A 14,083-nucleotide genomic window follows, 5' to 3' on the forward strand; every position below is an offset into this window, starting at 1 on the left:
TGTCCAGTCTTCACAAAAGTGAATTCTACTTGCTAGCAGTACATTAATACCAACAGCTTTTAGCCATTTAAACACCGAGTATTTTGTAAGTAGGCCTCATTATTTCTGTTACCAGAAGGGATGAAAAGACAAAAACAAGACATCCTACCTGAGGGGAAGTAAACTCAAACCTGGTTTTCTGGAATCCCTGCCCAGTTCTTTACCACACCTCTTCCCCTACAACCAGGAGGGTGCAGCCAAGCAGAATTTGGGTTCATGTTTTATACTCAACATATGCTGGCGAGTGGCAGCTCTGGCCTTGGTTTCTGATGCTGCTGCTGCCCATTTCCAGACAGAGCTGTCCCCAGCACCTGCAGCACTGTATGTGCCACCTTCCCCCTGGGAAGCCAGGGAAGATAGCCGAGGGGTGCGTCTCCCCTGACCCTGACAGCACAGAGGGCAGTAGGTGAAAAACATAGGTGGTGCACGGCTTGCACAGAGGTTTTCTGCTCACCCCACCGCAGGAGGACATAGGTAGCTTAGGCATTTATTTCCCAGGCCGCTGGGCCAAATCACTTGATTTCCAGCTCAGATTCTCCATTTTAAAACCACAGCTGATGGTACGTGGCTCCTGGTAGATGGGTGAGGACTCACCGAACGCTTCGAGGAGCTGCAGGGGTACCCAGGCATAAGCCACCCCGACTCCTCCCCCTGTGGCAACACCCGGGCATCAGCAGCACTCCCTATAAAAGAACGCGGGCACGTCCGTGTTACTCCACATTAGTCACCACGTGGAGTAACGGCAGCGGGCGACCGAACGACTGCGATGTGACTAACAGAGCCGCAGCCGCGCAAGGCGCCGAGCCGCACCAGAGCCCGCGCACCGCCCCGCGCTGGCGCAGCCCCAGGGCTGGGCGGGCAGCAGGGCTGCTCCGAGCCCCGCCGCAGGGGTTCGCCGGCAGCAGGTACAAGCAGCCCAGCACCCCGGGCCGGAGCGAGCGGCACAGACAGCGCCGCGGCTTGCGCCGGGGCAGAGCGGGCGGGGCCCGTTGTGAAACCGGTTTCTAGAGGGACGCACGACAAACCGGAGCAGCGCTCGGCTGTGTCCATGGCACCCCGAGCCCGCCCCGGGGGCCGCGGGGTGGCGAAGCGGCGCCCGGTCAACGGTTCGGGGCCGGGGCGGCCGCATCCTCCGGCCGGTCACATGCACGCGGAGGCGCACGGGGGCGCACGCAGGCACTCGCGATGTTTTCCCCCCGCAGCCCGCTCGCATCCACGCAGAATGGTGCATTTCCTACCGAAACAGTGATTTTCTCTGTGCCTTTTCCCGGTGTGTCTCACATAAGCAAATCTGTCGTTTCACTTCACACAGGCCGCATCGGATTCTCAGGAGAGAAGTTTGAAGAGCTTCCAGAAAATGGCAGGTAAGAACAAATACTAATAAAAATGCTGTTTGCTTCAGGCCTGAGCATGCTGGCATGTCCTTATCTGTAGCATTTAGTTGGGATACTGAGGTATTCCTTTTTCAAACGACCGAAATTACTTCAGAGAGTGATGCCTCTGAAAACTCCAGTCTCTCCGAACATCCTGAGTGCCCTCCTCGCCACTGCAATGGAAACAAACCAGCAGCTTGCAGAATTCACCTTACCACATCTGCAAGCTGGTGGCATCTCCAGCCACTGAGCTACCTGGTTGCTAAGAGTTAGTGGGAACAGCAAGGAGGTAGCTGCTCTTGATATTAGAGTAAGGTATGGAGCAGGGGGTTAAGTCGTTTATACACATTTTAAATATATGATAGCATTTGATCACAAATTTTAGTAGTGTTTTGGCAAAGCTGTTGTTTCATGGATGCTGTGCACACTGGAGAAATAATCACCCCCTATAACCTTTAACAATTTGGGTTAAAAATGACATTTTTTCTTTGAGCATTCAGCTCAAGTTCTGTTATCTCCGGCACCTTAAACTTGCCTGTCACCCCTGAGGTGCTCTGGGCTGCACAGCTTCTGCATCCCCTGGCGAAACTGATCTCAAGAGGTCCCTGAGTTTCCCTGTTGGCAGTCAGGAACCAAGAGCTGTGTGTTTTGCAGCAGATCCCGTCATTTTCAATAGTTCCTGGAAGTGCAGCACAAGCTGGGATCTACCTGACTGAGGAGCAGCTCTGGGGAAAGGGACCTCGGGGCCCTGGTGGACAACGAGCTCAATGTATGTGAGCGAACAGCGTGCTGCTGTGGCAAAGAAAGCCAACAGGATGCTGGGTTGCATCAACAAGGGCATCACCAGCAGAGATAAAGAAGTCATCATCCCATTCAGCACTTGGCAGGCCACTCCTGGAATGCTGTGTTCAGTTTTGGTTCCTGCCATGCAAAAAAGATGTGGACAGGATTGGGAAGCCTTCCATGTGAGGAGAGGCTGGGAGAACTGGGTTTGTAGAGCCTGGGGAAAAGAAAGCTCGGGGGAGACTTTATCGCCATGTTTCAGTATTTAAAGGGTGGCTACAAAGAAGATGAAAACTCCCTTTTTACAAGGAGTCCCATGATAAAAATGAGGGGTAATGGGCACAAATTACTCCCAGGAAGATTCTGGTTGGACATAAGAGAAAAATTTTTTGTAATAAGAATATTCAGCCATTGGAATGATCCCCAGAGAAGGCATGGATTCCCAACATTGGACACTTGTAAGATTCAGCTGGACAGGGTGCTGGGACATCTTGCTTAGACCGTACTTTTGCCAAGAAAGGTCGGACCAGATGATCCTCGAGGTCCCTTCCAACCTGGTATTCTGTGATTCTATGATTCCCCTCTCTGAAGTGTTTATGTATAAACAACTACTACCCCATAAAAGTATTTCGCCTTTCTCTTGTGTTCAGTGATGAATGATTTTTTTTTTTTTTAGAGAGTTAGTAAAATCAAATGGCCTATGTACAATTAAAATTTTGAACAAGTAAGCTCTGATACACCTTGGCATATCAGTTTAAGAAGTTCCATCCCAACGTACCCATCTTGCCACTCAGCTTACCTTAAATCCACTTCCTCAGCAGTTTGAGATACACTAGGAAGCTCACTTGCACATCTAAGAAAAGATCACGTTGCTTTCTATTGAGTCGCTGTGGTGATGCTGAAGTGGGATAGCTGCATCTTAAACTTCTACCCTGATGTTGTCGCCTGCACAGCACTGAACTGGAAGATGAGAGGATCCCACACTGCAGTAGGAAGATGCTCTGAGCTTGTAAAAGTTGTTTCCACAATATTTTCAGATAATCTAAACTGACACTGCTTTGATCCCAGTCCACACCTCACTCTTGCACTATAGCTTGTTTGACCCATCCTAGGGAGCTAAACCAGCAGACAGCTCAGTTGTTTGGGGTTTTTTTTCTGTTGTTAGGCAAGTGTTTCTGGGGGGTAGTGGAATAGGATAAATACAAATGCTGACTAAGGAGGAGGGACTGGGTTGTGCTGATGTAGGATAGCGTGACCTGCTATAGAAACGCACCCACTGTCCATTGAGTTCCATGTAGGAAAGCCCAGTGTAGTACAGAATTGCTGGGTTGGGGGCATTCACTGGTTAGTTCCTCATGAGTCACTCATTGCTGCCAAGCAGGAGTCAAATGCTGCCACTGTCGCTCTGTTTTTGCTAGTTTTATGCTGCTTAGAAAACACAGGACAGAAGAATGAAGGACCAGGCCCTGGCTCCACAAACTGTTTCATATCTGCCTCTTGTTCTCAAAGATATCTTATGGTTTTCTTTCTGCCTCCAGGGAGAAAAGTCCTGATAGTCTATGCACATCAAGAGCCCAAGTCGTTCAATGGATCTTTGAAGAGGGTTGCTGTGGAAGAACTGAGCAAGCAGGGCTGCAGTGTCACGGTGTCTGATTTATATGCAATGCAGTTTGAGCCGAGAGCAACAAGAAATGACATTGTTGGTGAGACTAGCCAAAATACACTTTTTTTAGCATTAATGACAAGACAAGCTTTCACCTTGTCTATCCTGCTGAATTAACAGTCGAGAACCATACTGTTAGGTACGCTCCCCAAAATAGTTGCTATTATTTTCTACAAATATCCCTCAACTATCAAGACCCAGCTTTTAATTTTCTATTAGCATTGAATAAGAAACATCAGCGCAAGAACCCAACACGTATCATCTTCATTTAAATAATCCCGATCACTAGAAATGGCCTCTCAATCAGAAAAATTAAATATCTGTATAGTACAGATTTGTGAATGTGCTTTGCCTTCAGATAAAAGTGAATGAGGAAAAATACTATTTTCACACTATTTGCAATGAGCTGCAGAGACGTTCTAAGAATGACCTTCTCTTAACAAACAATGTTACAAATACTTCCTGCAAATTAGCTCAGGCTTGCGCTTCTGAGTTGGCTTGGCACCTCCGGACTACCTTGATAGTATATGATTACTAGAAATGACTAGATAATGCAGTTAGGACTTGAGAAAAGTAGTGATGCTCTTATTAGGCTTATGTGGTATTTTCACTGTGCTCTTACTAGCACTTTGTCTTTTTCCAGGTTAGGAAAGCTATTAAGCCATGACATAATCTGCAACAGCTGAAATTTTCTTTAAAACAAGAATCAAAAAGAAATGGCACAGGTTCAGTGCAAGCACTGGCAAAAGCAAGAAGAAAATTAATGATCAGACATAAGCATTTCCAAAATTCCACTCCTGAATATGAACTTTGTCTCATAGTGACATTTCTGAGAGGGAAAAATGCATTAACAGTGTCCACAATCCATTGCTGAAGTCCATTTCTCATGGGTGAGAAATGCCATCAGATACCACTATATGACTTGTTAGAGTTTAGTTGATGATGCTGCTCTGCTTGTTCATGAGGCCTCTCGTTACTAGACGTTGACGATCTACTAGTCGCAGAATGGATGTACATGACTGACTCAGACATACTTGACTGAGCTCACCCAACTGTAGTGTAGTGGAGTCAGCAGAGCTGGCCAGTACTGGTTCCCCAGGCCTGGTTGAGTTTCCCAGCTACAGAGGCTGAAGAGCAGCTACATAGTGCTTGTGATTGCATGGTGGTTTCAGTAATCTCTAATGCAGGGGCACAGCAATTAGCAAAATTCTCTTAAATCCTCTTAAATCATCCACATGCATCACCAGAATCTTGACCCAAGCTGAGGTCCTCTTATTGCACTTCATATGTTGCTACAGAAAGGCAAAAGTTTTTTAGCACCCTCAGATACATTCCACTCTAGTTTAAAACCAAATCACCATCAGCTGTGATGATGCTGAATATCCACCCCAAAAAAAAAAAAACCAAAACCAAAAAACAACCCAAAAACTTGTAGATTGCAATGTGTATTTAATTCTTATCTGGCTGTGATGCTAGAAACAGGGCAAGGAATGACTCATCACTGCTACCCACAGGTTGTTTGCACAACTCAGAAGAGTTTGATTACGGCATGGAGACATCGGAGGCTTACAAGAGAGGAGGTTTGTCCAGCGATCTCATTGAAGAGCAAAAGAAGGTGCAGGAAGCAGACTTAATGATTTTTCAGGTCATTATTTTAAATTGTATTAGAAGACTTCAGTTGTAATGTACAGGGTTGAACAAAAGAAAAGCAATAGTAAGTGAAAAAATTATAGGTTTTTTTAGGGACACTGAATCTAGCCGGAGTAAAAAGAGGTAGTAACTCTACCATCAATACAAAACAGTCTGTATCCAGCATAGCAATTTTAAGTTGTCAGGTTTTTCTGATAGCATGTCAATTTTGGAAAATATAAAAAACCCCAGATCATATGTAAACATTATTCATGCTAGCACAGTATGAATTTTTCACATAAATAATGGCTCCACACTGACATTTTTGAGGAGTAGGAAGGCATCTGAAATTAGAACCTTGAAATACCTGAGTAAAATTCACAGCAGTGTTTCACTTAAAAATTAATACTCTAAAGTATTCTGATTGCATAGGTTTTGTGAAGACTGGTCCTCACACTACCTGCGCTCCAAAACTATTGCATAGAGCAGCTCTGACCAGAAACTACTTAGTGCAAAAATCATAGAATCATAGACTGGTTTGGGTTGGAAGGGACCCTACAGCTCATTCTAGTTCCAAGCCCCCTGCCACAGGCAGGACACCTTTCAATGGACCAGGTTGTTCAAAGCCTCATCCAACCCAGACTTTCAGGGATGGGGCAGTCAAAGCTTCTCTGGGCAACCTGTTCCTGTGCCTTATCATCCTCACAGGAATAATTTTTTCCTAATGTCTAATAATACTTTAATTCTCAATATAAGGATCATACCATATTATCAGGCAGTCTGATACTATCCCTTTGCCTTGGAGCTCATACAAAGCAAACACAGGCCTACACTCAGAAATCTGTGTAAGGGTTTAAGGCAGCCACACCGAGTGATAGGTTTGGGATATGGTAACAGACACCAGACCAGAAGCTTTAGGAATAAACACTTTATCTCTAAGTAATGGTACAGTAACAAATACAGATCAGTAGTACAATTATCCAGGTCATTACAACAGCAAATGCAGTAATTCAGTAGCACAATTATCCAGGTTGAAACAACAGCAAACCTAGTAACTCACCAACACTGTTCCTTTTGCATTTCAGCAATAGGAGACACAATTCTGTAGAGTCTTAAGCTTAAATTAAATGGCACCTTCCTGCTTCATCATGTTCCAACTTTAATTTGTGTGTAAGCCCTCAACATCTACCATGGTGTTAGTGTGCTATAGATGCTCAGGTGCGTACCTGAGACTACTATAGAGAGAAAGCACTTCAGTTATTTTTGCCAAGCATAGGTACTGCCTCTGTTCATTGGCAGCTGGAAGAAGGCATGTATGAGATCTAACAGATTGAGAGAATAGGATTTGGCCTGTAGACCAGGCCTAAGGATAGCTCAGACTCTGTGCTAACAAGGTAATTACTTTTTGCATAGTTTCCCTTGTATTGGTTCAGCATGCCAGCAATCATGAAGGGCTGGATGGACAGAGTCTTGGTCCAAGGATTTGCTCATGAATTTCCAAACTGTTATGATTCCGGTTTGCTCAAGGTACGTTTTCAAGATTGTTTTATTAAGATCAAGATTTGCACAATGCTCTTGACTGCACTGGTCTTACTTTTCCATTATATTTGTAGAAAGCTCTCACTTTATGCTCTCCTGAAATAATGCTTTGGTTGAGTAACTTTCTGGCTTGTTAAAACTGTCTGAAAAGGAGTACATTATGGAGAATGCAGTGGTCCCTAAAGATTTAATCGATCTCCTAGGGATTTTTAGTTGGCCTACAAAATAGTCTTCATAATTTTGTAAGTGTATCAGAGTGCACTGGGATGGCCTACAGCTTGCAGGCAGTTTAAATTGACCCATTTCCTAAAATTATATTCTGTCATTCTTCCCGCCACTGTAGGAATGCACCAATCTGTAATAAGTGACATATTAGAATAGGTGATAAGATCCTGTTCTTGGATTAGATGTCAAACGTTGAAATAAAACTACAAAACTTAATCAGAAACCTGAAACACCCAGTGCATGAGCCTCTGTCGCTGCTATCTCCTTTTAACCTTTTCTTCTCCATAGCTTATAAATTAGGCAAGATCAGTATCTGTGGATGACAATTCATAAATTTTTTAACTCCCCGTGACACTGGGAATATACCTGGAAAATTTTGTCCCACTGTCTGATGGATCTTATTTGGTAGCAACTGCAGCATCCAGAAACAATCAATATTAATTTCACATTTATGTTTGCTGCATATTAATCTCTGTAATTTCTGATCATCTTAACAATTCCAAACATTTCAGGTTGTTTAAATTTCAGAGATGACTGCCTCACTGAGACGATAGCTGCAAGCTGAGTGCAGGCTCAAGGCAGTTCAGATACTGTACTGGAAAAGTGTTATTTCAATTACGGAAGCTAAAACTGAGAGGAGAGAAGCTGAGCGTAAGCCCGTGACTAATACCATAGTTACAGAAGCAGAAGAAACATGGGGGTTTAGAACACCTGAGGAATAATTTATTCTCCAGTTATTCCTTGGCAAGTGACAAGCAAGCCCAAGGTTTGAAGGGGTACTGTAGCATTTAATTTCTGCATTCAATGCATTCAATTCTTTTTAACCTGCCTCTGTCCAAAGCACTGACACACAGTCCGCTGTCTAATTGTATGCTGTCAATCTTTGCCTCAGAGCTGCCACTACACATAAAGTTTGGGAAAGAAAAGACACCACCTCCTCTAGAAATTTATGCTGCCTAGGTTCCCCTGAATAGCTCTTGAGCTATTCAGCCTAACTGAAGTGCTACTTTCTTCATTCTAGAACAAATTAGCCCTGTTTTCTTTCACCACTGGAGGAAGCAAAGAGATGTATGCAAAAGGAAGTATCAATGGTGACATTCGCTACCTCATGTGGCCCATGCAGGTATAATATATGAATATCTGGTTGTTCTTTGCCTTAATTTTTATTATTACAATTATTTTAATGTTGTATTAGTGTTTATTTTATGTGAAATATAATAAGAAATAATTAGGTTGTCAGTTCCAAGCATCTGCAGGTTATAGATCGGGCCCTAAAATCCTGAGACTAGTTTAAAAGTCCACAGAGTTTTAAAGTTGTTTTGTTCCCCTTCTTCCAGAGTGGAATCTGGAGAAAGCTCACCATGAAAGTTTCTCTGGTGTTACAGGATTTCCTTTCGCCCTAGCACGCAGGATTTATTTTCAACATAGCTTCCTGATTCATGTAGGATACGGAGCAGGAGGGGAGTCACACATTATCCTGGCATTAATAATCAGCGTACAAAAGTTAGCGTGACTGTTCATATTGCTACTCTTTTACCAGAAGTAGCAAGCATGCTTTGAGAAATTTAGGTGGTAAGGCAAATTGTGCTAGCTACTTCTTGATACAGTACTACGGATGTGCTTGAATTCTTTGGTCTCCTACCCATTGTGGTTTCCAGCTGCTTGCCCTTTTGAGGCTATCTAGCTGCAGAGCTTGCAAGCTGACATGACAACATTGAAACATAACTGTAAATTCAGAAATACACAGTGAAAATGGCAAGGCCAGCTGATTTGAAAGACACTGACCTTCATTATGGATCATTTGGCTAAGCCAGAGGCAAAAGGTTAAAAAACAATGCTTAGAAATAGATGAGAGATACATTGCAGTTCAGGAACAACCTGTGGAGATTCAAGCAGTACAATGAACTTTAGGCTGTCTCTGATCCTTGCAAATGTAACAGCATATAGCAGCCAAAGAGAATAGTTCTGTGGGTTTAATAGTACTTAAAAATAAGTTCTACAAAGCAGAATAAATGAAGTTGATCTTATTTTTCAGTGTATTGTATATCATTCTGCTTAACGCCTAGCTTTCAATAGTGGCTGCCAGGATAGGTAATGAACTCCTGCAATTTATTTCCCTTCTCCTGATAAATGCACAGGTTTAGAAAATGTGCCTTATATTGGGTCAGAGAAACAGTTTCGGTTTTGAATCTTCCACATTCTTGAATTACAAGTGAAAGACTAACTATTTACTGAGTTACTTATATAATACTTAGTTATTAAAGAACTGAGGCATTTCTTTCTTTGCTTTGAGGTCAGCATGGAATTATGCACTTCTGTGGTGTCAAAGTCCTTGCACCTCACATCTGCTTTGCTCCAAAGTATGTCTCTGAAGAGAAGAGGAAGGACATGCTGATTGCCTGGGCCCAGCGTCTGAAGACTCTTTGGAAGGAAGAACCCATAAACTGCTCTCCTGAGTGGTATTTCAAGTAATGTTCAGGTCCAAGACTACAGAGACATTTTCTTATCTCCATTCTTTTTGGTACTTTATCTCAATATCTGAATGCTAATCTCCTAATCCAAATGTATTATAAGTATCTATCTTGAGTACTAGAGCTAACGGCTTAACTGACAATATAGCATTTATTTTCACTGATTCCTGAGGGATTCTCTTCAATGAAGGGTGAAAAACTCTTTGTGAGGAATTGTCCTTGCTCATATAAAGTGTGACATCCTGCCTACAAGTGGTTGATGACACAAGCGGTATTTAATTGCAGATTCTACTGTTGCTTTTTACAAAACAGTACCTTACAGTTTTAAATAAACTGGTTTTGTACCAGCTGCCACTTCTTCTTATTTGCCAGGGAATATGATGCCCATACTCAACCTTGTTATGGTGAATCCTGTTCTTTTAAAGGAGGGCTCTACACTTGTGCCTTTGAGTTACGAAGAAGATCATGAGTAATGCAAAAGGACATACAGTTGCACAATGACATAGCTGGTAAAGCCTCGTGGACAGTCATAGGCTTTTCCACATATTTACAAAGCAATATTAAAGCTATGACAGATACAGAAAAGGAGAAAAACAAATACAAATCTCGTATAGCAGAGTGTGCATGTATTGCCTTTCTGTGTAGAATGTAGCTCCCATTTGTAAAGTATGTAGTTTTCTAAAATCAAAGGGATTTCTCTGTTTTTCTTACTCTAAGTAAAGACAAAAGGAAATTCTGTCTGTTCCCTGCCCTTTCACACCAGGCAGTATTGCTGTTTGGGTCTGGAGGGCTGCGTGCATCCCCTCCATCGTTAGATGGGCCTCCTCAGAGATCTCCAGCACTGGTAGTCAGCAAGGCAGAACACCTACCCAAAAACCTGCAGGAGCACTGTCTGTCTATGAGCCAGGATCTAGCAGGACAAAATGACTGTCTGGCTCTTAACATCTATGACTTTTACCTTAAACTTTAGTAGAATTATTTTTGTCCTTGAGAGCTGTTAACCCTTTTTGTGCATATGGCAAAGGGTGGGTTTCTCACTTAGTGATACAATTTCTTACTTTGGTCAGCTTACCCAACAGCTGGCTTTGCAATTTGATACTAAAAGAGTATGGCCTGAATAAGAAATAATCTTCTGAGTCACTGTCAAATGGCACGTTGGCCTCTGCATGAGAGCACGCATCTGCCGTACATTATTTGTAGCAGCCTTGTCACACCGCACCCTTATGTTTCTTTAAGGGCTGTCTGGATAGTAAGTAAACATGCCCAGATTCGGGAGCGGCAGTGTAAGCTGATACACCAGACTGGGAATTGCTATCACAGGGAAAGAGTCACATGTTCCTGTTTGTCACCTTATGAAGTGAAGAGCCACCTCTGACAGGACAGGCCCTGCAACTGGTGCTGCCCTAAACTGTTGCGGATGTCTGTCCAGATTACACAAGCAAGAAATTTGCTTTGTCTCATTAACTCTCTTACAGGAAAAAGAAAGCGAAAGGGAATAACATGGAAAATGTTATACATGTAAGTTGTGGCGAAAGCAGATTCTTGCCTATAAGACTTAAGGAAAACAACTTTAAGTTACCTGAAGAGAGATCGAAGAACAAATGGAAATAATAAAATTTTACAGGAGAGGAATCATCCTTATGTTCGCTGTGTTCTGTTACCAATTTATTCAAGAAAGAAGGAAATGGACATGAAAGCAGAAGTTGCAACTGTCAAACCAAATGTTACTGTATTGGATCAATCACAGAGCTTAGTGGGTTTAACTGCTAGATGAAGAGTCTCAGATTAACTATATGATGAAGGTACACTTCTCGACACTATTTGGCAGATGCCTACCAGGTCTCACACACATGGTAGTATTAAATACGTGTATTAGACTCATATTTGTAACATAAGCATACAATCATGCCTGTGCTAGGTCAGAACAAGGATCCTCCAACCCTGAAGTTTTTTCTCCACAGTGGTTATAGGCCAGGAAGAGCAAGTCCTTCCCCTGAACACTGTCCTTGGCTCCAACTACATTTAGTTTGGGGGATTTTCTGAGCCATGTATGTGTTCTTTATATTTAAAGAATATAACGAAAACCAGCTTAAACAACGACACCAAGCCAAATAGATCTCTGCTCTGAATTTTGTTCAGTCTTCCCTTGAATTCATGCCAGCTTGAAGCAGGCAAAGTTCAGCAGGTCTGCTTTTTCTTTGCATGAAGCATTGGAGTGCAGAGGGATCCCGGGAAGGATAAAGCACCTGGTTCCTAGCAGCTTTGTTTGATTCTTCCCAACAGCTACATGTTGCACACCTTTTCTTTTTTTTTTCCCCTTCATTAGAATTCTATGTATTTGCAGTTTTTCTGTCAGTTTTAATAGGATGGCTGAGATTTTTAGTACAAAATAAGTGAAAGTTTGGTCGAGACTAGTGAAAGTTTCAGTTAAAGTAAAAACTGAAGCAATGGGCTTATTTTATTTTCATTAATACTAAAATTGAAAACTTCTGCTCACATAAAGGCATTATTGTGAAAAGCATTAAAATTGTACTGGCCTTATCGTCCAATTCAGGATAAGCTTCCCAATCACAATTAAGAGATTTCTCCATAAATCCAGATTGTATTTTTGGATCAATTTATTTTCCCTATTCATTTTGAGAAGGAATGTCATAACTGGTAACACTGACCTTTAAGCACCAACAGATAAATGCTAATTTCTGTCCTTCTTTTGGCTAGTGGTTTATGGCAAATCATCACCAAATGACACTGAAACCTTTTTAACTACGCAGTTCTTATCAGTTTAGACATCTTCCTGCCTTCAACCACATGCACAATTTAAAGCTCAAAAGCTTTGAAAAACCAAACCAACATCACCAAAAAAAAAAAAACAAAAAAAAAACCCCTCAGAAGTAGAATGTTCTCAAAAGATTTCTGTAATGCTTGGGATTACAAAAGAAGACCAAATCTGCATGATCGGCCCAGCAGAGATACCACATCTGGGTTTGCTTTTGCTTTATTTAGTTGACAAACATCCCAGATTCTCTGGACTGCAGGTTTAACAGCACCCTCCTTCTGATACCTCATGATGTGGATGGACATGAAATGTCTGTATTCAAACTAAGATGAGCTCAGTTTGGCAATTCAGGATAGCCATCCTGAGTCTCCTCATTACAATAGGTGTGATCAGCCCTTACATCTGGAGCTGTTAGAGCATTAAACTCCTGTTCTGGCTCATTAACAGCTGATCCAGAATCGGTGGAAAATGGGGATGCACTGGGCACAAACCAGTTCTATGCCAACATAACTTTTCAGAGTGGAAAAGATTGCACTCAGCATTTTTTTCTAAGATTTTTCCTAGAAAGAAGCTGTTTGTTCAGTTTGTCCAACGAGGTGCAGAAAATTGTCTCGAGACTCAGAAAGAAAACTTCGGCTTGAAAGCGATCGCCAAGGCTGCTCTGCCTCTCCAAAACTGCAGCTGCCCGCATACTACTGTTGCTCCTCTGTCTTTCCAAAGACACACCCATCAGAAAGCTGAAAGTTGGAAGCCACAAGTGAACATGGGGGCCAGCAGAAGCCACAAATCTGTGGTACGAAGACTTTGTCTTCCTGTGGAAGGACAGATCAGGGTACATACATGATTTAGAAATTCAAATACTTGCTGACCATCACAGGGAGAAATAAAGGATGAGTTCTGTACTTGGAGAGGGCCAGAGCCCCAGGATATGCTGTCATTACACAACAGTGAACCCATGTAAATCTCAAAGGCCTCATAGTGTTGAACGGGGTGCCTTTGCTTGCTAATGTTTTGTTTGTATGTGGCAGGAATAGGACAGGTGCAAACATAGCCTCAGACATCCTCCACAGTTGAGGAACCCTATCCATGAAATCCACCTTGGATTAAATCTAATTCAGCACTGACTCAGCTCCAGAGCTGGGAACCTCCTGTGTGAGGAAACACTCCTCCCTGCTGGGCGCAGATAGATCTGCTGCTTCCAGATCTACGACAGTCTGAGGTATCAGTTTACACTAGAAACTAGGACCACCTTCCTGGACCACTTTTCCTTTCATCACTCTCAGACATGTCCTCCAGCTTTAGAAAGGCTCTCTCCCTTAAATACAATTTGTGGACTGCTGTTGCACTCCCACACGGATCTGCTGACACAGCTGTTCTGGTAGTGCCTGGTAGTACTGAGCCATGAACTCCACAGCATCTGCAAAGCACAGTGGGAAACGCCAGAATTTTCCAGAATGGGAAAGGTCATGGCAAAGAGGGTGGGCACTCATCATCATTATTCCACTGGAGGAAAAGCAAAGAGATCAGTCTTATGTAAAGAAGCTGTATGAGCCCTTATTTCTATATTAGAACAGTTTTCCTAAAT

The 14,083-nt window shown here is 42.8% G+C and overlaps 1 protein-coding gene across 4 annotated transcripts; it reads left to right on the plus strand.

Moving 5' to 3' along the window:
* The first annotated feature begins 756 nt into the window (after positions 1-756).
* On the plus strand, positions 757-11,354 carry NQO2 (N-ribosyldihydronicotinamide:quinone reductase 2). Of its 4 annotated transcripts, none has more exons than XM_030502833.1 (7): positions 757-944; positions 1,352-1,403; positions 3,734-3,898; positions 5,373-5,503; positions 6,901-7,014; positions 8,273-8,374; positions 9,550-11,354. In XM_030502833.1, exons 2-7 carry the CDS (start codon positions 1,397-1,399, stop codon positions 9,721-9,723), a joined length of 693 nt encoding a protein of 230 aa, XP_030358693.1. In that variant the 5' UTR covers positions 757-944; positions 1,352-1,396; the 3' UTR covers positions 9,724-11,354. The 4 variants fall into 4 exon arrangements, with proteins under 4 accessions (XP_030358693.1, XP_030358677.1, XP_030358666.1 ...); XM_030502817.1 differs by lacking the exon at positions 757-944 and adding an exon at positions 1,121-1,264 and having other exon boundaries at positions 9,545-11,259; XM_030502806.1 differs by lacking the exon at positions 757-944 and adding an exon at positions 1,121-1,264 and having other exon boundaries at positions 9,550-11,259.
* Positions 11,355-14,083: the final 2,729 nt, after the last annotated feature.

Source organism: Strigops habroptila, chromosome 1 (genome assembly GCF_004027225.2).
Source record: "Strigops habroptila isolate Jane chromosome 1, bStrHab1.2.pri, whole genome shotgun sequence".
Taxonomy (NCBI): domain Eukaryota; kingdom Metazoa; phylum Chordata; class Aves; order Psittaciformes; family Psittacidae; genus Strigops; species Strigops habroptila.